Raw genomic sequence first — 23,804 nt, 5'->3', positions numbered from 1 at the left:
TGACTTTTATCTTTATTTTAACAGAAGAAACGTGGGCGGCCTTCTCGAAAACCGGAGAGTGATTGACTGTCAGAAAGCACAGGTGACAGAGGCGTGGGGTTAATTAAGCATTAAATAAAGGGTTAGTGGGTGGAAATAAAAAAAATGTAAATAATTAAACGAGAAAGACATTAGGAATAAAGCACATGGGTAATGCAAAAATGTTTAAATAGAGGTATCAGGGAAAACATTTCATAATAATCCAGAAGTTTCTTACTTTTTGTTGTCAATCAGAGGAAGTGGTTTTGATGAATAATTTATTTCCAGAAAAAAAGGTGCAATCTTTGTTTTGCAGTGGTCTGCTTGTGGATTAAAAAAGGCATATAGAAAAACAAAGTTAATCAAGCGAGGACCCTCTCTTATGATGGACAAAAGACGCATTTAAGTGCACAGATCCTGATTGCAGTGTGTCGCCAGCACAACAGAGGGCATGTCAATGTTTCTATATTGTTGTGCTCGTGGGGCGAAAGATAAACGAAGAAGAAACGGCCTCTCAGCTGAGGAAAATGGCTGACGTTGAGATGGACATCGCGTCCACAAGAATGAATAATGGCAACGAACACGTGTAAGTCATTTAATTTAAGATAAGACGTTCATGGTAATAAGGTGCAAATGTCTTCCTCGTCCTAAATCAGACTGGAGCTGATCTGTCAGTTAGCACTGCGGAGCAGCGGGTTCACGTTGTTACCGGGGGGCTAGCTAAATTACTTGTCAACGTCTGGCTAATGTTCTTAGCATACTAGCTAATGTTCTTTAGCTCACCTAGCAGTAAGTTTCGCCAAACGCATAGCGTGTAGAAGTGTAGCGCTACTGCAGCGTTGTGTGTTTTCTTCCACAAAATGTAGCTACATTTGTCAGATCCGTCAAATCCGTGGGGGTTTGGAGGTATGCAACCATTCTGTAACGTAAGATAGCATGGCTAGAGGCTACCTCAGTATGTACGTTAGCTTGCTAGCTCTAAGTTTGCTAAGAACAGTTAGCGTATTCGAGCTAATGAGTGCAGATCGTCTTGGCGGTCGTGCTCAGGGAAAGACCAGGCGAATCAAGTTTACGTGATGGCAAATGAGTGTCGTTACCACGCTGATCGGCGGTCTTATATCGTTAAAAGTTGCGGCCATTTTTAACGTTGCAGCTTAGTGTTTTCAGCAGTTTCTAGCTATATTAAACACATTACGTAACCTTGCTTCCCCTCATGTTATCCACTGAGTTAACTTATGCCTGTTGTGATCTAGCGTTAACGCTAAATCCTCCCTTCTGGGTGATCAGCTTAATTCTAGCCGTGCTAAAATTAACATAATAGTTAACGTTACAAGCTATAGATGTATTTCATAGCATATTTGCATATTGTCTGCTAGAGCTAATTACTGCAGTTAAAGGACAGCAGTTCCTCTGGTGTTTTCAGAAATTAATACATTATATTAACAAATTAGACGGCCTCCGTTAACATGTTTAATTTATTGAAAGTGGTCTTATTACTGAACACTATTAGGATAGAAGTCGATTTCCGCCGCAGCACCGAAAGTTGGGATTTTTTTCTATGATATCAAAAGTCCCTGGTGCCCTGGTTGCCAGTGGTTACAGTGTGTGTGTGGGGGGGGGGGGGGGGACAACAAAAGAAGGCTCCTCTGCGAGGTCTGTGCCCTCGGTGTGTATTCAAGCTACAACTCTAGGTTATAGACATCATCAGTTAATACCAGGGCTGCCCAGTATGGTAAAATAATAATCATAATTTTGACAGATATTGCGATATGATTCACATTTAATGGGAATGATCATTTTTCATCACACACATTCCCAAAAAAAGATTTGTAGGCTAGAGGATCTCTGCTGCACTGCAGGAATTCATCATGATGCTGTTTGCCACACATTTTACCTGTTTCACAAAAGTGCTGCTTCTGTGATGTGGATATTGCACTTGGCCAATTTTGCAGTCCTGGTTAATCCTTTGTTTTTGTTTTTAATTTTTTTTCTCAATTAAACCTACTATTCATTTGGTACAAAACTATATAATTTTGTTATAGTATCTGTATTTATTGTGGATCAGGCATGTCATCACTGATACTCGATCTACTTAATAAGATCTGGATTCGCATTACAGCAGTCTGCACAGTTGTTGCCAATTAATTCTGTCAATCAGATAGCCAATGAATATTGAATATAATAATATTGGTTTGCCAGATCTGACAATTTTTTTCATGTACTTTAGTAGAAGAAATAAAAGAGCTCTTGAAGAGTCAGAACTGTGTCTTTCTGTGGTAATAGTGATTTCAGTTTGGTTCAGTCAGAAATATGGGATATTAAATCATCCGTCTTTGCTCACTACATCCTTATCCTTTCTTACCCCTGGTATGTAACATGAGAAGCAGGTCATCGGTTTTGCCTGAGAAAAATCCAAGTCTTGCATCCTCTACACTAACTTAAATATGATGTTGTGTGCTCAATATAAAAGATTGTTCTCTCTCAAACAGGAAGCAGGATCTGGAAAGGCACGAAAGAAGTGGAAATGAAGACAGCGGAGACATGTCTGAAGAAGAAGAAGAGGAGGAAGAGGTAGGGGTGGACAGCAGCAACACCTAAATATCACCAGTGGTATGATGCCATAATTCTGATCTCAGCTTTCTACCTTAAATTTAGTTTAAATTAACTTTAACGTAAGAGGTCTACATTTTGTTAGTCTCAGACTATAGTGACATCGGTGTTCATGTCTGCACCTCACACTGGGTATGTTATGATGTTCAGACAGTTTTTCACTAAACTATATTACCAGCAGCTTAACAACACATCTAATTCAATTTAGAGGGTCCTGTCTGTCTTCCAGGTATTTTGATTTTCCCTGAATCAATTTAAAATTTTCTATGGGAGTGTGGAGATGGATTTTACATCACTGTAACAATGTTTCATCTTTCCTAAATGACTAAGACCATATCACTAACACATTTACCATAGTTATGTTCACAACATATCTAAACATGTAAATATTGATTTGCACATCAATGGATTGTCAAGCTGATATGTTGTATCTCATCCTAGGAGGAGGCAGCGACTAATGGGGAGAAGACAGAAGAGGGGTCCAAACATCACAGCAGCAGCAGCGGTAAACACAAGAGGAAAAAACACAAACATCGTAGTAAGCACAAAAAACACAAGCATGCCTCTGACGAGGACAAGGACCGCAAACGTAAGCATCGTCACAAACACAGGAAACACAAACGCAAAGAGGGCTCCTCTCCCTCTGGTGCTGGCCTCTTTGGCTCCTCCAGCCACAGAAAAGTCGAATCCTCTCCCTCCTCCGGAAATCCGAGTCTGGACGACAGAGCCTTGCTGGAGGATTTGGAGAAACAGAGGGCCATGATCAAAGCTGAGCTGGACAGCCAGTTGATGGAGGGCAAGGTTCAGTCAGGCATGGGTTTGATCCTTCAGGGTTATAACTCTGGATCTGAAGAGGATGGAGACGCTCGGATCAGAAATGGAGAACAGCGTCAAAGGGGCAGCTCAGGTAAACCCATATCTCCCAGAGGGGGGAAAAGTGGGAAATCTAGACGGGACTCAACAGAGGGCAGTAAGTCCAGCACCAAGCGACGTAGTCGGAGTAAGTCTGCAGACAGGCCGCAGGCCAAGGAGTTTAAGCAAGACAAGGTGACCAAAACCACCAAGGACACTGGTGCTAAAGACAGAGGCCGTGGGCGGAGCAGGTCAAAGGACAGAAAGCGTTCAGACAGTGCTGACAGGTCCAAGGAGCGAACCAGGAAGTCCAACTCCCCCTCCAGCTGGAGAGGAGAGCAGAAAGGCAGCCGCCCTGATAAACGTTCCTCTCCACAGCGGGAAGATAGACCAAACCAGGAAAGAGGGAGCCGGCGGTCCAGATCACCTGGACGAGAACGGCCGAGTCGCTCAGACGCTGACCGGGACAAGCGGCCGACCAAGTCCCCGTCCAAGGACGCTTCATCAGGGAAAGAGAACCGCTCCCCTCACAGGCGAGGGCCTCACAGCCCTATAAGGAAACGCAGTGCATCCCCTCGCCACAGAGACACCCACCACCCGTCGGCTAGTGCCTCAGACCGGACGTCGAAACAGAGCCACTCTCCATCCAGAACAAGGTCCCCACCAAGGAGAGGCCGCAGCCGCTCGCCAGACGTCAGGAGGAGGGACGCTGACAGGCAGGACTCACCCCTGAGGTTGGTGATTAGATTTGTTTTAACTGTTGTATCTTCTCACAGGACAATAAGTTGTTTGACAGATGAGTCGGAGTGAAATTCCACACAAATCGACAACTGTCTGATTCTAAAAGATGTGAAGAAAATATTTGTCAGTGTGTCATTCATTTGTAGAACATAGAGTGTAGACTGGCTTTGTGAAATGTTAAGAGTCATTAGAATGACTAATGATTTCAAGTAAGTGTTGAACATAGAGAGAAACTTTAAGTGTTTGAAAGCTTTCTCTGACAAGCGTTCATGTGGGGCTTCACAATTAATCAAATATTAATTGCAATCAAGCTTTTGGCTTCCCATAGTTAAATGAACATAATGGACTGCAATACTGACATTAAAAATGGGTGCTCTGCTCATAGAAAACCGTGCTGCATATCATGTCAATCACATCCTAAACTAACAGCCAGCCACCCTGCAGCAGCAGCAGCCTGTGCAAAATTTTCTAGGTGTTGTGACTGCAGTTCAGAGGAGAAGACCAATGTATAACAGTGAACTGTACAGAAGGACCTTATGTGACTTTATTTTGATCCCCAGATTTGCACATTAGCAGAAATGTAGGACAACATGAAAATACAATAAGAATATTTTGTCCTTGAAAGCGGTGAATAATCGTGATCTAAATCTTGAACAGAACAGTCGTGATTATTGTTTTGGCCATAATGATCCTCATGTGTTACAGTTGCTTCTACTTGAGATTGAGCTCATCTGTTTGCTCCCTTGATGTTTGTACAGAAAACGCCCCCGGCCAGATGCAGGACCAGGCAGAGATAGATCACGAGAGAACAGTCCCAGAGCGTCCTCTCGCCGCAGGATGAGCCGCTCACCTCTAAGACGAAGGTCCCCATCACCAAGGCGACGCTCCCGCTCTTCCCCCCACAGACGGTCTCCACTGGGACACAGGTGATGGCACATTTTACTCAACTTTCATTGGTCTTTGCTCACAGGAGAGGATATTTCTCTGAGCTAAACCAGTGTTTTTCTTTATTTAATGAAAGGCAAACTTCCATCTCAGTATTTCTCTCTGGAACTTAGCTTGCGTTTCATGTCTCCCAGCAGACCTTTTTTCACTTTAAAAGTTTTACAAGGTAGTAAACTTTTCCTCCATGACATCTACGCCTGCAGGTCTGGGGAGAGAGACAGGTACGGCAGGCTCAGGCAGTACCGACGCTCAACGTCCCGCGATCGTGAGAGGAGAAGAAGACACAGCAGAGATGAGGACAAGTTCAAGGGCAGCCTTTCAGAGGGCATGAAAGTCGACCAGGAGTCCTCAGAGGAAGAAGTGTAAGTAAAAGAAGATATTAGCCCTTCTGACACCTGCTATAAATACAGAGAGAGCTGTTTAATGTTGTGTTTAACATGGGCTACTTTTTATTTTAGTTCAAAGACATGATCCAGTTTCGTTTCTGATTCTGCATTTTAAATTCAAACTGTATTCCAGTCCACTGGTACTTGTGGATGTGCGAAATAAATTACAAGGAAGGCAGCTCCGTTGTTCACACCCTTTTTTATGTCTTCATTTCTAAGAAGATTCAGAAAAAAAGCAAAAAGCTTGCTGTTGGAGGGGGGTCAGACAACCTGGAGCTGATATGCTATTTTAGAATTCACTTAGATTTACCCTGATAACAACAGGGAATTGTGCTCTGCATTTCTTAATGCCTTTTTTGTGTTTACAGTTTAGAGGACTTTGATGGAGAGGAGGTTGATGAAGAGGCTCTCATTGAGCAGCGCCGCCAGCAGCGCATGGCTATCGTCCAGGTCTGTATACACCGCTGTGCCAAACCTGTTTTATTGGTCGCCATATCAGGTCAATATTTGTGAAAAGTTAGAGGTTATGCTCTATATGTTGTTGTCAGTGTTTCTCAAACTTTTTGCACAGTGTACCACTTCAGAAAACAGTGAGCTCTCCAAGTACCACCTTACTGTTTTACGCTGCTTGGTGCAGCTGCTGTGGACACTTTACTTGTGCATCTTAAATAACCACTAGCGCCATGTGATCAGTTCACTGTCATCCAATTTATTTTCAACACAGCTGCTCGAAATATTCTCCTCCTGGTTTGCATTTCTCTTCATAATTGTTCATGTTTGGTGCCATGATTGCAGTGTTTTTGCATGTTTTCAGTCACTGCATTTCACCTCCACTTACTGTCTTACCAACACAGTTTAGCTTGTAACTACCAGTTATCAGGCTGATATTAAAACAAATGTTGTTTGAGCTGTATTCTTATGGTCGCACAATTCCCGTTGTACAGAAATACAAGATTGTGAATGAGGACACCAACATGGTGTCAGAGCCCAGCAGCCCTCAGAGCAGCACACGCAGCCGTTCAGCCTCACCTGATGACATCCTGGAGCGAGTAGCCGCAGATGTCAAGGAGTACGAACGCGAGAACCTCAACACCTTCGAGGCCAGCATCAAAGCCAAGCACAACCTCATCGCCCAGGAGAAAGACGGTAATGTCCTGCTCAAAATGATCACATCTGTTGGCATACAAGGACAACTGAATGAACTACAATGTCAGGTGTGTGCACCGTGGTTAACTGCGAGTGACAACATGTAATTAATTTCTCTAAAAAACATTTGTGGAGGCTTGTGACATGATGCAAATATATAAAAATCTCTCTATATGCATAGATATTGTAAGTAAGTGCAAGTTGGCACCTACACAGGTCAGCCATTGTCCTAAACACTTCTCAGAAGTGGTGCCTCCTCATGTGGCTGACCTTGTTCCTCTTAGCGTTACTAATCAGTGCTTACTCCTCCATATCTGCTGGCCAGAAGTATTATCACACTATTTGCCAAGAAGACTTGAAATCTTAGTTAAAATGGGATGAGTAAGAGGTCAAACTCAAAAGTAGCTCTGCATGTTCTCTGTGGCTGAATGGAGTTGCCTTGACCCAGGTAATTGCAGAACATTGCAGCCTGTCCTCCGTTGGTTCTTGGCCCGCACTTCAACTTTTGAAATGTAGCTGTTGTAAAGATGGTTCTGCTCACCTTCAACACTGAAGAGCAATCTTACGTTAACATGGATGTCAGAGGAGGATATCAGGTTCTGAACAGCTGAAAGCTCTGTCAGAGACAGCAACCACTTCTAAATAGCTTCTTCTCAATATTTTTTGTCTTTGATCAGGTTTCCACAGGTTCTTAAAAAAGTTTAAAATCCAATCATTTGAATCTTAGACTTTAGTGTCATAAAACTTCAATACGATTTTGACAGCTCTTATACTTTATAAAGTTGCATTAACTTCACTCTCACTTAAAAATGTGTTAATGGGAAAATTTGTATCGATCACGCTACAAAACAAAATCACCATGGAGCCAAGAACACTTCCTTTAAGTGTGGATATTATGTGATTTGGATTGGCAGAGTTCATGAAGGGATGAATTAATATTAATCAATAAGAGATGCATTAACATACTTTCTTTGCAAATATGGAAGTGAAATAGGTCTGAAATTGTGTTCATAATAGTCTTAAAAGTGTGTTAAAATCATATCTTCAACATGATTTGACTTCCATGATTTTCATAGGAAGGAAAATGGCAGTTTTTCTGATAACACGTTTTTTCAGTTCTTTCATGGTCAGGGTAGCAGATATGGAGGAAGTCCAATTTTACAAAGGTAAAAGCTCATTGGTGTCATTTTTGCCCTGCCTCTAAATTCATTGAACTCTAAAAGTGCATTAATATTTGCACTTCCCTGCAGTTCGGAACAATTTGACATTTTTCATGGCCTGTTTCACGCTGTTATGTCATAGACTGACCAAAGAACACTGGCCTATGCAAAACTAAACTGGCTTGATTTGTGTGAGAAGTGCAGAGTTGTGTGGTGCAGGGATTTTAATTTTGTTTCTTTTTGTCATGTGTTCATTCAGTTGCTGGCTTGTAATCCAAAGCCTGGCTGTCTGTGCCACCTGCAGCATATTTTGAGCTCTGCAGAGTATGTGAATCAAACACATGTTCCAGATATTCTGTTTTACAACATGGAGGACGACTAGAAACTCACCCAGTGTTTGTTTTGTTGTTTTTGTTTGTTTCAGGAGCCAACCCAAAGAAGCCTTCCGCCCCTGACATGTTTACAGAGTCTGACGACATGTTTGCTGCTGACTTTGATGTGAGTATTTTCAGTACAGGAAAATATAAATGTCAAAAGTAGTTTTCCTCTGCATCTTAATATTTTCACTGGCTTTGTCTGAAGTTCCAGCAAAGATGATAATAGAAAACACTTTAAGACTCTCAGCAGCTGTTTACGAGCCACTGACCTCATTTATGTGCTGTTTCTGCAGAGCGCCAGGATGAGAGCAGCAGGTGTAGGGAAGGACTTCAAGGAGAACCCCAACCTCAGGGACAACTGGACTGATGCCGAGGGTTACTACCGTAAGTTCTGCCACCCTAATCCTTATCTGCTCTCAGACAGGTGTTATCTCTAGGCAACTCTGTGACGTGAAGTGTGTCTTAATGTTGTGGCAGTGTCTCCTGTCAAGGCTCGTCTATATGGTGGTTTTAATTTCACACATCTACATCTGTTTGCTTTTTTTTACGTGGAGTAACAGACTTCCTGCCATTAACAAGTTTGACTGTGTGTTTATTTAGGGGTGAACATCGGGGAGACACTGGACAAGCGCTATGATGTGTATGGCTACACTGGCCAGGGTGTATTCAGTAATGTGATCAGAGCCAGAGACACTGCCAGGGCCGGCCAGGAGGTGGCAGTCAAGATCATCCGAAACAATGAGCTCATGTGAGTCCAACTTTTTGTATAGGAACTAAATATTTCTCCCTGAATGTCAAAAAAATGTATCGCTAAACGAATATAGATCATTTTCAAGAGCAGCAATCATTTGGATATTTGATTGAATTAATTGATAATTATATTTGAGCAGAATGCATATATATATTGTTTACTGTCAAATTATTCCATTGCTATTACATATGTTTGTTAAACTATCAGATGAATCCCTGCTTGTATCCTGAACAACAACATGAATAATTCTTTGGTCAACAGGCAGAAGACGGGGTTGAAAGAGTTAGAATTCCTCAAGAAGCTGAATGATGCAGATCCTGATGACAAGTTCCACTGCCTTCGCCTCTTCAGGCACTTCTACCACAAACAGCATCTTTGTCTGGTGTTTGAGCCTCTCAGGTACTAAAAAACAAAACGGTTTCTTTCTTCTAATCATTTGAGATGTGTTGTCCAAGTGTTTTAGCCAACGGTGTGGGTGTGATGACCTCACTTCCTAATCACCTGTTGTATTCTCGTCCGCAGTATGAATTTGCGAGAGGTGTTGAAGAAATATGGTAAAGATGTCGGGCTCCACATCAAGGCCGTGCGTTCCTACAGTCAGCAGCTCTTCTTGGCCCTCAAGCTGCTCAAACGATGCAACATCCTCCATGCTGACATCAAGCCAGACAATATCCTGGTACACTTTACACTTAAACTTTAAATCAACTTAACTGATGTTACAGACACACATTTCAATCATTTTTATTTTGTTTTCATTTTTTTTTCAATTCAGTTCACTTTCAGTTAGTTTCTAGAGTGAGTTTGCTTGTTTTAGTTTAGTATTCATTGTTTAAAAACCTTTATTTAAAAGTTGGATTTTAGTTTTTTTTCCTCTAAAGTCTAGTTTTTATTTTAGTGAACTAAAAAAATGTTCACATTTGGTTTTAGTTTTTAGTTTAGTTTGAGTTGACTATAATAACCTATTATATATAGTATATAGTATTAATTTCTGTTTGTTTTTGAAAGGTGAATGAGTCAAAGACCATTCTGAAGCTGTGTGACTTTGGTTCTGCATCTCACGTCGCTGACAATGACATCACACCGTACCTGGTCAGCAGATTCTACAGAGCTCCAGAAATCAGTAAGTTTATTTGTATTAATCACTAATGTCACCATTTATCAGCTGGACACACACTGGACCGTGCTCATGGTTTCTGTGTCTCAGTCATAGGAAAGCCTTACGACTATGGGATTGACATGTGGTCCGTTGGCTGCACTTTATATGAGCTTTACACTGGCAAAATCCTGTTTCCTGGGTCTTCTAACAATCACATGATCAAACTCGCTATGGACCTCAAGGGCAAGATGCCCAACAAGGTAAGATTGCATCATATCATTTCAGTTCCTTCAGTTATTGTTTCCCTTTCCTAGATGAAATGAGACGTCTCCTCTTCCATGCAGTGTTCAAGACGTTATGGCTGATGCAATGTCGTGCTTTTCTTTCCTCAGATGATCCGTAAAGGCTTGTTCAAAGACCAGCACTTCGATCAGAATTTGAACTTCCTGTACATTGAAGTAGATAAAGTGACAGAAAGGGTAAGGTCTTCCTTCTTACCTCTATAGTACATTTTCACCTGATGAAAATTAACATCCTACAGTTTTTAATACCAAATATAAAATATCACAGTGAATAGAACGCAGACAGTTTTTGAAATCAGGTGCTGGTTAATCGCAGAAACATCTTGGATAAAGATCAGAATAAATCACAGCACACTGAAATGACTCTGTTTTGTGAGGAGTGAACATTGCGTTTCGCCTTTAGTCTCTTTAGGTTCGCCCAGCAAAATTTTGGGAGCACTCACGTGTGATAATATATAATTTCAATGACTTGTTAACTTTTGAATATCACCCCATCAATTATGACACATTATCACGTTAGGGACAAACGTCTTTTGAAACTTTAAACTAATTTTCCCTTGGCTTGTATCTCCTGTCATTTCTCCGGCCCTGCAGGAGAAGGTGACGGTGATGAGCACCATCAACCCCACCAAAGACCTGCTGGCGGACATGATCGGAGGCCAGCGACTGCCCGAGGACCAGAGGAAGAAGGTGATGCAGCTGAAGGACCTGCTGGACGGCACCCTGATGCTGGACCCGGCCAAACGCATCAGCATCAACCAGGCTCTGCAGCACTCCTTTATCCAGGAGAAGATCTGACACCCTGAATGCCACACACAAACACAAACACACACACACACACACACACACACACTCCCAGAGCAGACGTAGAACCAACCACTAAACCAGCTCTGACAGGAACTCAACCCACAGACTTCTACTCAGAATGTCATGGATTTTTGTTCTTCCTCAACTTTATTTTGTTTATGGATACATAATTGCATTTTATTGTAAATAGATCATTGAAATGGTAGCCATTCTTGAAGATTTTTTCGATTCATCATTGTAAACTTCCCCTCATACCCAGCAATGCAGTTACGGACGTTTCTTTTTTTATTTAACTGGCATTGGAGTGACAGATGTTTTAAAGAAAAATATAATTCCTGTAAATACTGTATGTCTCTTGCATTAACAATCTCAAGCAGCAGACAGTTGAATTTTTGTCGTAGGTGCAGATGTCTAAATACATCATTTCTTTTTTTTTTTTAAAACCACAATTCTCATTGTGGGGCGATGCATGCTTTTGAATGTGCACCCTTTGTGCTCTAGATTTCTGTGGTGCAGGCCTGTGTAAACGCTCTGTATGTGCATCAATGTCACCCCCCCACTCCTAACCAAGTCATCAGGCTTTAAGGTCTGAACAGAAGGAATATAGATGCATATTATGTACTCCTTGAATTTATTTTTCTGAGCAGGTAGTCATTGTTTTCTGTTGCTGGACATTTCCACGTTTTTTTTTTTTTGTTTTGTTTTAATGACCCTCCTCCCCCCTCCCTCCAGCACTACTGGCTCGGTCCTGGCTCTTAAGGCTCTCACATTCAAGTGCCTCCTGTATGAGCCTCCTCGTGTGTTCAAACACCAAACAATGCTGGCCTGTTGAAGCCACACCTGTGACCCTCCTCTCCCATTGTTGTATATAGTCCACAGTTACTGTCATTTCATGTGTGATTATTATTTTTTTTCCATTAAGTGGTAAAAAAAACAAACAAATCTTGTGATTTCAATAAAGAATAGTTGTGGAAACGCTGCTGAAAGCACCTTCAGTATAAGACAACTTTTTAGTAATAAAATGTTTCCTATTGTATACCAAAACCCCCTTTCTTCATTCTATCCCCATCATGTTGGCATGGTGACATGACGTCCTGTACATCCTGTTTATCTTGATTCATATAAAAATGTTTAATAGGAAGCGACAAACTGGATGTTAGCTGTCCGAAAAAGGCTCTTTTTGATCCTTGTGCCCCAGTAAGTGCAGTCTGAAGATGGCCAGAGAGTAAAAGGGGATATTTCTGCAGCCTCCGAAGCATCAAAAGTAAAAAAAAAAAAAAAAAAATCCTCCACCTAGTTGGAACAATTTCCAGCTCTCATGCTCCTCTCTGCAGCGGAAAGTCTAACTGTGCCCTTCATTTCCGTCGCATGATTGCACTTGTGTTGAGCTTCTAAAAAGCATAATGGGAACCTCGCTTAGAATAGATTCCCATTTTTCGCTGTCTGGAAAATTAGGGAGTGATGCAAGGGTTCTCTGTGCTCACACTAAAAGGGCTTCTGATGATGAGCTGATGGGCCGTCGGCCTTTAAAGGGTCTGTAAATACATGCAGACTACAGTGGAATGACGACGGGTAAAGATGTCCGTGTGAATGAGCCGGGATACTAACACCTACTGGCTTTAATCTCAACACAGACGGACGACGGCTTGACTGCTTTTAATGTCAATATGTAACCAAACAAGTCATTTATATCCTGGCTATCAAATTTATGAGGATAAAATTCACACCTTAAAATGTACATGTAATTTCATAAGATGATCAGAAGAGGGCATCAAAAGCACTGGATATTCTCCGTGAATGATGGTGCTGATCCTGAAACTTCACTACTATTTTATTTTTAATGAGAGGAGCTTATTGCCAAACAAAAATCTGAAGTAACATCAGGCTAAATGATTCCATAATCATTAAGACTAAAATACACCAAACATAGCTATTTAACATGTTAGAATGAAAATAAAATAACTCAGTGATTTTCCTAGTTCCGGCTTTAAAATATAACGATTGCGGCACTTCTTTGTCTTATGTGACAATAAACTAATATATATTTGGGTTTGGGACCCTTCAGATAAAACAGTGATTATTTTCAATTAATCTGTTGATTTTTTTTTAATAATTGACAGCTAATCAATTATTAGATTAATCATTGCACTGCAAGATTGTTTAAGTAGAAATACTGTAGTCTAAAAACACTAAAGTATCAAAATTAAAAGGACTCATTAAGCTGAATGGCTCCTTTCAGTGTTTTGTAAAACAGTGGTTCCCAACTTTTGTCCTTCAGCCTGACTAAATGACATATTTTATTGATATTTCATTTATATTTAATGTATAACAATAACAGTACAGAAGAACTGATCAACTGTACAGTTAACCTGAATAGTGAACATAATAACTTGCAGGACGTTTGTGCAAAATGAGTGACTTGGACGAATTGTGAGCAGAATATTTCTTGTGTGTCTTGGAGCAGAGATAAGATTTTTTTTTTCATGGGAGTTTTAGGAACATTTTATACAATCTCTGTCTGTATTAAGTATTTTTTTTATTTTTAACTATCATATGTACTTATTAGGCTGCTCCCTTTTTTTTTTGACAAATTCAGTGTTTTCTCTCTGACACTTGGCCACTGTTCTATAAGCTCTACTTGTTTTGATCACGTAGCAGAAGAGATCGAAAGGCTCAGTGAACGTAGTTTGTGTTCAAATCTTCAGCACACCCTTATCCCCTAAGTTTAGATCTTAAATATTTCATTGCATTTTGTTACAGAAATGCAATGAAATGCTGACATGTAGGCCTACTGGATACATTTTTCAAGTCAAATGTTTGTTTTAAATCTTTTAAAACGGTCAGGTTTTAAGTAATACTTTAACTAAACCTGATTTATTTGAAGGTGAGAAGCTTCATGTGGACTAAACTAAACTAGACATCAGACACAGTCTCAGAAAGAACCTAAAAGGTGTTTTAATTCGTCCCTGTGGAGGTTAAGACTTTTCGTTTTCTTAGACCCTTTAAAATCAATAAGGCTTAACTCTTAATAGCTCTTACTTTATTCACTTCACTGGTTAATTCTGGTCTGAGTACAGATAAACATTTTACACAAACATTTTTGTAGTTTTGAAAAAAATATTAGCTTTATTAGCTGCTAGCATGATTGTAAGTCAATTCATAAGCAATTTTCTTACTGTGAAAGACGTCTTCAATTGCATTTATGGTCTTGAAAATGTTTAACATATAACATGCTGAAACCTGCAGAAACCCAGTATAAACATATACTATGTGCTGTGCTAATTATTAGCATTACTAGCTGCTAGCATTTATGTTTGCCAGTTCATACAGTATGTTAACTCTGCTTGTTTTACAACTTACTTACGTTAGCGTTACTTGTTGATTCTGCACTGAGGAGAGATTAACATTTTTGCAGATGTGAAATATTATTAGCTTTATTAACTGCTAGCATTTATGTTGGTACAGCAAGTTAATTCTCTACTTAGCTAAAGCATCACTGGTTAATTTTGTACTGAGTGAAACAGGTCTTATTTAGCATTCATAATGGTCTTGAAATGAACTTGTTGAAACCTGCAGAAACTGTATAAGTATGTTTTTTATGCAAAAAAAAAAAAAAAACCTGGTAACTATAAGTGTAAAATAAATATAGTGGAGCAACAAGTAAATTTACTTCTGAAATGTAGTGGACTAAAAGCATGAAGCAGAGTATAATGGAAATGATGTATGTCAAAATTGTATTTATAGGCACCTTTGAGTTTAACAAGTTGCATAGCATGGTTTCTTTGGCTGTGGTTTGATTTATAGTTATATACGGAGTGTGTGCATAAATGTACAGAAGTACTATCCTGGGTTGTTGTCTCCATAGAAACAAACACATAATTCAAACAATACATTTAATATATTATCGAGCCCAGCATATAAAAGAAGAGAAGAGACTTAAAATATAATTTCCATTTTTATTAAAACCATACAAACATTTGTAGTCAGTTATAAAAGAGCAAAGTGGCTCTTCTGGCGGAGGGGCAGTGCTGGGCCCTTGAAGCTCCGCTCCGAGCCAGATCTGTCTGGCCTCTACCCAGGGCCTGGGAATCCCTGCTTTCAAAGTCAATTCTTTATTGGCCCCAGGATACTCCCCCCATTTCCTCCGCTAAACCTACAGAAAGAGTATTGTATTTACACATTATATATAAAAGAGCACAATAAATGTGAAAACTTAAAAAAAACAAAAATCAAAATCAAAGAAAAGTAGAATGCATTTCGCAAATCTTAACTTTTCTGATATTCAGACTTTTTCTTATATAAATGTTCTGTCATTTTATCTTTTTTCAGGTCTCACAAGACACTTTAAATGTTTATCTTTAATTTTTTCATAATTCACAATGGAAGATTGGCAGTGATCTTTCTCTTTACCGACAGGCAGATACTTATAAGGCACATACCTCAATGTAATTTCCCTCCTTCAAAGGAAATGATTTCTACTTTTTTGAAAAAAAACAAACAAAAAAACAAAAACAAAAACACCATCAATGCACAGCTACAAAAATGACAAAAGTACCAAAGAACAACAAAACAGTTTTGTACCTCATTGCTTTGACGCTGAATAAAAGGTAAACTACTCAATATTCTGTGTTCAGTCGCTTAAGACTGCAAGGCAATACTAACACTGTTGACAAAGTCACTGCAATACTCGATGGCAGTACACATTCTGAATTTAAGAGCTTTGGAGAAAACAATACAGATGATTTCCTATGAAACAAAAACACGTCACTTTACAGCATTTATCATCATGAGAGGGAAGTCCATGTGCTGTGGACCACTGCTGGTCATTAAGACAGATTCAAAAACATGACATACTCATATCTATTTATGTAAGCATACGTAAAGCACCAAATGGGACCTTTGATCATCAAGGGAGAAAATGTCCACGTTCATATCAGCTCCGAGCAACCGTGCAATCCGACGTCAATAATCAAGATTATCACAAACAGAATATAAAAACACTGTTATATACACTTGTGAGTACCTTAGCAGACTAACTAAATCGAGCCATTTAGATATCAAGTAGACGACTATCTACGGTGCCTTGAAGACTTGGATGTGTCCTTTTTTTTTTTTTTTTTTTGGGGACTCGATACCATACCGCAGTTACTCTTGACAAAAACACCACTTGGTAAAACTTGGTAGAAGCACTGAAACATTTACAGATTCACAAAAGTAACACAAACAAAATGACAACAAATGTAAATACACCACTTATTAAAACCTATGATATATAAAGTTATCGTCGGGGCCTTTTCAATTCATGACCCGTGTCTGACCTGCTGTAATAAGAATGGATTTAGCGGCTTGGTACCTGTGCGATCAGAACGGTAGATACTTGGCACATGGGCTAGTCTATGTACTTGTATAGACAGTGTTAATGTTTAACCTTGAATACATGCATTTTTACCATCAGTGTGTACAGCAAAAACAGTGACAATACACAGAATACTGTTTTTAAGACGTGAGCTTTTGCTCACCATCACATAGTAATACAAAGAGAAGAGCTTCCAAAAATAGCCTACATTCCAGAAAAGGAATATAACTATTTATCTGTACATAATTTTGACACATCCCATTCCTGCGTGGGATGACATTTTTTTTTTTACAAAATAAATTGGCAACTGCCTGTTCCACAACATTTTTAAGTACACAATAAAGTTCTCATAATTGCCACTTTGGTCTTAATCTTCACATACACCAGAGTTTTTTCTCTTCTTCCTTGTTTCCATTTTTCCTAAGGGAGGAGAAAGCTGAGAGAGAGAGCAGCTACTGCATGATGGCCAGGAACTTGCTCTCCTCAGCGAGTGTGGTGAGGAGAGAGCTCATGTCTCCGATCGCCATGTTGTTCAGGCCAGGGGCCACGCTGTGGAAGGCCGCGGATGCTCGAGGGGTGGTCAGGCGTGATGAAGTCCTGGACAGACCCTGGAAGATGGAGGGACTCAACACCCCCGAGACCAGGCTACCCTGGTCGAAGCCGTCCTCCAGCATGACACCAAAGTCCAGACTTGCGCCCTCGTCTAATACAACAGGCACATTGCCGTCCACTGTGCTGGTCACCTGATCTGCACCAGGGGAGAGAAGGGCAACCGAGTTCCCGCTGCCACCACCACCACCTTGTCCCACAGACTCAGTCATGGAGTCCAGTAAGCACTGGTCCTCCAGGACAGGGAACGAGGAGGCCTTGTGATCTGCTGGTTCGTAAGAGAGGCAGTCATCAAAGCCCTGCTCTAAGTATCCATGGTCTGGGGCCTCCAGTTTCAGCCCAGATACCTGATGCGCAAGGGAACAGTGGTCCCCACTTCTCTGCTGGTTGAGACTAGCCTGGATTTCACCGGAGTTCTCGGAATTGAGGTACTGCTGGGTCCTGACCAAATTCCTGTAGCCGTTGATTGGTGGGCGAGGGGCGTGGACCTGCCGATTGTGATGAAGAGCAGTTCCCTGGGAGAGGCCGGGCAGGCTGTCCATAGAGATCCTGCTGAGGACAAGGTTGTTCCCAGCTTGGCAAGAGGTGCTACTGTTGTGGTTCTGCTGGAAGTGGCTCTGTTTTTGAGGCCCGATGGAGGCCTGTTGTTTCAAGCTCTGCGGAAGAGGTCCATCGACGATCTGCGAGAAGTTTGGCCTTCCGAAGGTGTTCGTTGAGTTGTGACTTCTCATCTCCATGCAGGAGTTCGGCAATGCCTCCAACTTCACCACAGGGTTGACACAGCAAGCACTTTGAGACTGATTAGCCTGGGCACAACTGTTCTGGTAATCAAGCGGTACTTGCTGCTGAACCACCATGTTTCCAAACCTGCCAAAAGGTGCAGATACGGGTCCATGTTCTGAGCCCGACCACCTTCCACACTGTGTCTGGTGGTTTTGTTCCCTCTGAGGAGATCTGTCGGCGCTCCCGGAGCTCACTTCATTCCACTGGATGGGAAGCTTACTAGGGCTCTTCCGCTCTACTATCTGGTGGTGCTGGAGACTGTGGGACGCAGGGAAGACCATATTCAACCCTGAAGTCTGGATCTGCTCTATCTCCTCCATAGATGGATGGGAGGTGTCCCTTTGGCTAGAAGCTATTTGGTCCTCATTGTGCATGTAGGAGCCACCATCCACTTGAACCTGGGAGTGGAGATACTGTACCAGGTCGTCTGGTAGCATATCCTCATCCCCAAGTAACAGGCCAGCCTCCCCATCATCCTCCATGGCCAGGGCTTCTAAGGCCGCATGCTCTGCAATGCTAGGGGTGCACGGCGAGTGCTGCAGGCCTCTCTGCAGGTTGCCCTCTGAGCGTGTGTAGTTCTGTAGGCTAAAGTTGCGACTTTCAGGTGTGGAATGATGAGACAGAGGTGGAAGAGGGTGGAGGTTGTTAAGGCTGTTGAAGCGTTGCACTGGGGGCAGACTGCACATATCAGGAGCCTGCGTTCGCACTGGGTCACTGGCCCTCCGGTTTCCGTTCAGCGGTCCCTCGCCCGGATAGAGGACCCTCCTCCTGTAACCTGCATGTCCCACATACCCATTGGTATACCCGTTGGTGCCATCACTGCAGCGATGTGGCCTGACCAGAGGTGGCAAAGAGTGGTTGCTACCACCCTCATCCATCATGGCCATGCGAGTCTTCAAGCTCATGCGCTCCATGTTGGGTAGAGGCGTGGGAGGTGGGCCGCCAGTTGCTGCTGCGTACTTGGCTTTCAGGTGGTAGTGTTGTGCTGGGGTTAAATTGAGCATCCCTCTTGACCCCCCTCCTCCTCCTATACCAACTCCTCCCATGCCTCCACAGCCCCCACCTGAGAGCATCCCTCCACCCCCTCCTCCTGCCCCACCTCCATACTGGCTTGCCTCGCTGGACCGGCGGGAGGCATCAGTGGAGATGGGGTCATACGAGTCGGTGGAGCTAAGGTTGTGGAGGCGGCGGTGGTGGGCGGCTGCCATTATACCCTCACTCTGGGAAGCCTGGCTGGAGCGTCGACTGGAGAAGCAGGGTGAGATGCCTGAGGAGCGCCGACTGCTGCTCAGGTAGGCTGAACTAGTAGCGCTACCGCTGCTGTCACGTCGGTCTCGGAGCAAATTAAGCACTGTTAGCTCTGTGCTGCCCAGCTCAGCATGAGCAGGTGGCTGAGGAGCAGACACCCCCCACTGCCTGCCCAGACAGGATCCTGAGGAGAACACAAACAGAGAAAAAGGGATGAAGAAAGTTTGGACACCGATAAAGAGAACAAGGATGTGATTAAAGGGATATTACAGGAGGATGAGTGAGAAACAGCCAAATAAGTGAAGCGTAAATGTGGAGAGATCCCTCAAACAGATGCTGCCAAGCAGCATTTGGCCATGAAACATTGTTACATGGTATTTTCTCAGATATGATGAATGGCTTGATATGGTTTGATACCATTTCCAGCGGAACAGTAAATTTTAAGCATTTGTTTTGCCTGAATGCTTCAGCCAAAATGGGCAAGATGGAATTCAGGATAATTTACTTCTCACAGGATGATTTGTACACATATTTGTGTACAAATTTGTGAAATTCTGTGTACAGGTGCTTTTTAACTGTAAAATGTCTACATGTGCTCAAATGCCTGTCAAAATAAGGATACTTTGGAGACTCTTTTCCAAGAACACTTTATAAAACAAGAGCATTTACCAAATATCTAGACCACAAACAAGATGTCAGCACCTTGCTCGCTTGACAACAGTGTTCATGCTACACTGAATTTTCTGTGTAGTGTGCAGTTTTCCTTTGATGTGTGTGAATATTCCTGATCTATTTTTCCGTCAACACAATGCATATGAATGTGGTAAAAGCATGGCAGTGTGCGTGCGTGCAGTGAGTGTGGTTGAGCAAGGATTTTTTCTTGTGGCAGTAAATGTACAGTGAAGGTTAAAGCAGAGGAAGCTGGGTAAAATTGAGGGAAAGTCTGTGGGATTACAAACCGGAGCAGAGTGAGCTGCTCTCTGGCTCAGGAGTACACTCTGCTCTGCCTGGGTTGCAAAATGTAGATAAATATGCTTATTCAGTGCCTTTTTATCAGGCATCATCCTCCCTATTTAAGTTTGTATTTATGTCAGTGTGACCCAGCTCTGACGCATGACGCACAAAGCTGGAGCAGACAGCTGCACATAAAATGAGCGTGTTTCCGTTGCATGAGACGTGCGAGTGAAATCTGACTTGCTTGTGGTTGAGACGGGGTTAGAAAAAGGTTCTCATACCAACTTAGACTTCAAATTTTCAAACAAAATACACCTTTAAAAAGTTTAAAAAGTTGATCTTACCCTTCCCCAGGATGTTGGGTAGTGTGGAAGCTTTTGGGGGCGGTGTAGGGGACAGGGGCCCCAGCCTGGGCAGCGCTCCATTCACCTGCTTCAGCCTCTCCATCTTGATGTGCTCCATCCAGCGCAGGGGGCGGCCAACACTTCGCCTCGCCTGCAGGGTCAGCATGGCCGTGGTCGCCGTGGAGACTGTGGAGTCCATGATGGGGGCCGGCTCGCCCTCACACTCCTCGTCCGCCTCCTCTTCGTTTTCCTCTTTCTCCTCGTTCTCCTCCAGCCCCTCCCCTGGCGAGCGTCCGGCGCTCACAGCAAGCTGGACTCCACTGCTGGGATAGGTGCTGACGGGGGACTGGTCACTGCTGCATGTAGACTGACCGCCAGGGCTTGGCTGAGACGTCTGACAGGTACACAGACCAGGGAAGGAGAAAGGATTGAGAGAAGGGAGGAAAGATAAGCGGATGATTGTCAAGTTTACTTCAGGGAACAGAAGGGAACGTACACAGTGTCATATGTCACAAACAATGATACAATGTTTGAAGGATGCATTCATACATTAGACAGTGATAACTGACCCTTCATAAGTCCCGCCCCTTTTAGAACCTCAGTCAACTTTCTCCTATTCTGTTTCCTGTACTGAGATATGCTATGTGCTAAACCTGTCTATGTTAAAAGGAAAACTAATGATAGCTAATGATTGGTGTAGATTAACTAGCAAGTTAGTATAAATATATAAATCAAAACTAGCCATTATACATCAGTTGCATCAATTATCAGCTAGTTAGTTAGCTACTGTTTGTTTGTTTGCTTTTCAACATAAATGAGCCTCGCACATAGTATATCGAAGCACAGGAAACAGGAAGGAGAAAGATGACCAGGGTTCTATGGGTTGTCACAAATTAATTATGTTGTATACTATGGCTAAAATCTGACTAGGGTTTGGGAACACTTGGTTAGAGTTTGGGAAAGATCGTGGTTTGGTAAAAATGATCATTCCCGCCGGTCTGGGGTTCTCTTCTCGACATGACCTTCCATCCGGTAGCGAGACTGCTTAACTGTTATTGGAGCACAGATCAAAAAGGGATGGGATTTAGTAAGGGTCAGTTATTCATAAATGATGATGTGTTCATATAATCATCTTGCATAATCATTGCAGTTTGAGCTGGTTCTTCAAACAAGAGAACCAACGTCCTCATTTATTCTTTTAGAAAAAAAAGTTGTTTGGAAGATGATGTTTTGCACATTATTGGGGCATGAGTAATGCCTCCCCCTGTGATCCAATTGGGACACCCCCACAAAAAAAGTTTTAAAAGAAAACTCATGTTTTGGGTTGTTTTCAGAGGATAGGCAAATAGGATAAAGGCCTCTCATGAGAATAGCTAGTGCCTAATTAGGTTGTTTACTGAATTTTAGGAACTATGTAGCACTGAGGAAAATTGGAATTACTTTTTTTGGCATCAAGTGTCAACAGTGTTTAGAGGGTATTCATCCTGTTGTTTACTGTGTGAATGAATTTGGCTGCACAATGGAGCCCTGGGCAGTATCAGGCGTACTTTCAATGCCCTCGCAGTTCTGACCAAAGGCATGGGCATCGCTCAGAAAAAATGCCTTTGGTGAATATCACTGCTACTCTTCAACATGTTGTACGATGAAATGAGGAGAACAATCTTTTTATGAATGTGAGGCATGAGAGAACCTACAATGAGAACAAATCTGGTGTATTTTGGGTGAAAGTCGAGCCAAGCAGTTGTGACGGGATGAGAAAATGTTTTACAGACAGTAAAACGATGAGCAAGAAAGGGAAAGGTGAGTCTGGGAGAGAATATTTTACAAATGCAATATGAAGGGACACCCATCTCACCTGATTACCCACTGTCCTTAGAAAGGGAAGGAGAGAAATGCCGAAGCATTGGATAGAAGAAAAGGTTTGCTCATTAGAAGACTTCAGTGTTAAATGTGCATGCCCCCAATTAAATGTTAGATCACTCAAAAATCTAAATACTAGATGTTTAAATTATGTTAAAGTAAAGGAATTAGTATCAAATGTATTAGAAAAGAATAAAAATAAAGTTAAAGGTGTGATTGATAAAAAAAACCCTTAAATTAAGTCTCACCATGGGCTTCTCTGTCTTGATGGACTTGACCTGCAGACATTCATCCTGTTTTGAGGTAGCATGGTTGTACTCCCTTTGGTCCGTGTACCCACCCAGGGGCAGTTGCCCCGGTGACCGGCCCTGGCCATTGCCCCCAGGCTCCCGCGGTTGTGGCGGAGGGCGCGGGTAATCTCCGCGCTGTTTCTTGGTGACATGTGCCTCCGGCCCGTGCACTGTCTTCACGTGCTTACGTAAGGAGCTGGGGTCTGTGTAGCGTTTGGTGCAGCCTGGGATTTTACACACATACGGTTTCTAAAAAGGAAGGGAGAAAGATGAGCTGTGAGTGTAACTATCTGAAATAGGGATGTCAACAGTTAAGCGTTAGTCACAAGAATATTTTTTGAGTGGGTTTAGGAAGGGTCAGTTTGCATTCAAACACTCCACAATGGCTTGGCTAGCTAGCAGTCTGAGGTAAAAAATGTAGTTTGGTGTGGGAACATTTCCTCCAGAAAGCAATGATACAGCTCTTCAGTTTAGTAGTAGCACTATCACTGTGCTGTGCCACATTAAGCTGCCATGTGTGAAGATGCCAGAGATTGCAGCCAAAGCATTTCTCCACATTCATGCTAATGTTATGCTTCCAATCACTGAGGTAGAGGGCAAGAGCTAACGCAAGTTCAGTTCCTCAAGCCTAAGTATACTATGCCATAGAGACTGCAAAACAGAGTGTGACTAAAAGCATTGAAAAACACTTAAAGATGAAGAAAGATGAGCTAAAAGTCAAGTTAGCCAAGCTAGCGCTGACCAACAATTGCTGGACATCTCTCGTGAGCAAACGCTACATCACAACTACCCGTCACTTCAACAATGCTAACTGGGAAATGCAGTCCAGGGTGCTCCTCGCTTGTCTCACAATACCAGACGATCAGAGTTCTGCCCACCACTGCCAATCGTCTGGGGATTTCTAAATGCAAAATCTTTTTTTGAATGGCGGCAAGAACAGCTGCTAACAAGCCGACGCCCCTTACATTTTTTTCAAGGACACGCCTTACTGAACACGACACTTTGCCCAACATTCTCCTCAATGGTGAGCACACAACTTCTGCATGTCATCACTGGTTCTGCAGTGCATTTTTTTTAAAGGTTATAATTGTTTTCACCCACTTTTAGCAATGAAAGCTGGGAGATTGTCCTAAATCTCTCTTTACAGACTGAGTTGTGAGTCCAGCTTC

At 42.3% G+C, this 23,804-nt stretch overlaps 2 protein-coding genes across 3 annotated transcripts in view; one reads left to right on the top strand and one right to left on the bottom strand.

The window, feature by feature from the left end:
* Positions 1-455: 455 nt before the first annotated feature.
* prpf4bb (pre-mRNA processing factor 4Bb) lies at positions 456-12,235 on the top strand. Of its 2 annotated transcripts, none has more exons than XM_084747107.1 (16): positions 456-604; positions 2,508-2,589; positions 3,070-4,214; positions 4,980-5,147; positions 5,370-5,528; positions 5,921-6,002; positions 6,497-6,698; positions 8,283-8,356; positions 8,529-8,619; positions 8,836-8,983; positions 9,248-9,385; positions 9,509-9,662; positions 9,992-10,106; positions 10,191-10,342; positions 10,475-10,561; positions 10,979-12,235. In XM_084747107.1, exons 1-16 carry the CDS (start codon positions 546-548, stop codon positions 11,180-11,182), a joined length of 3,060 nt encoding a protein of 1,019 aa, XP_084603233.1. In that variant the 5' UTR covers positions 456-545; the 3' UTR covers positions 11,183-12,235. The 2 variants fall into 2 exon arrangements, with proteins under 2 accessions (XP_084603233.1, XP_084603232.1); XM_084747106.1 differs by having other exon boundaries at positions 5,304-5,528.
* A 2,898-nt stretch (positions 12,236-15,133) lies between these two features.
* gli3 (GLI family zinc finger 3) overlaps positions 15,134-23,804 on the bottom strand; it is a 132,852-nt gene continuing 124,181 nt past the window's right edge. Inside the window, exons 13-15 of the mRNA XM_084746838.1 lie at positions 22,594-22,884; positions 20,486-20,879; positions 15,134-19,371 (exon numbers count right to left, since the gene is read on the bottom strand). Coding sequence (XP_084602964.1) covers positions 17,000-19,371; positions 20,486-20,879; positions 22,594-22,884 — 3,057 coding nt within the window. The 3' untranslated portion in view covers positions 15,134-16,999. The remainder of the gene's footprint in view (positions 19,372-20,485; positions 20,880-22,593; positions 22,885-23,804) is intronic.

The sequence above is a fragment of the Lutjanus erythropterus genome, chromosome 21, assembly GCF_056507025.1.
Source record: "Lutjanus erythropterus isolate fLutEry1 chromosome 21, fLutEry1.hap2, whole genome shotgun sequence".
NCBI lineage: Eukaryota > Metazoa > Chordata > Actinopteri > Lutjaniformes > Lutjanidae > Lutjanus > Lutjanus erythropterus.
This window is presented reverse-complemented; position numbering and strand designations above follow the sequence as displayed.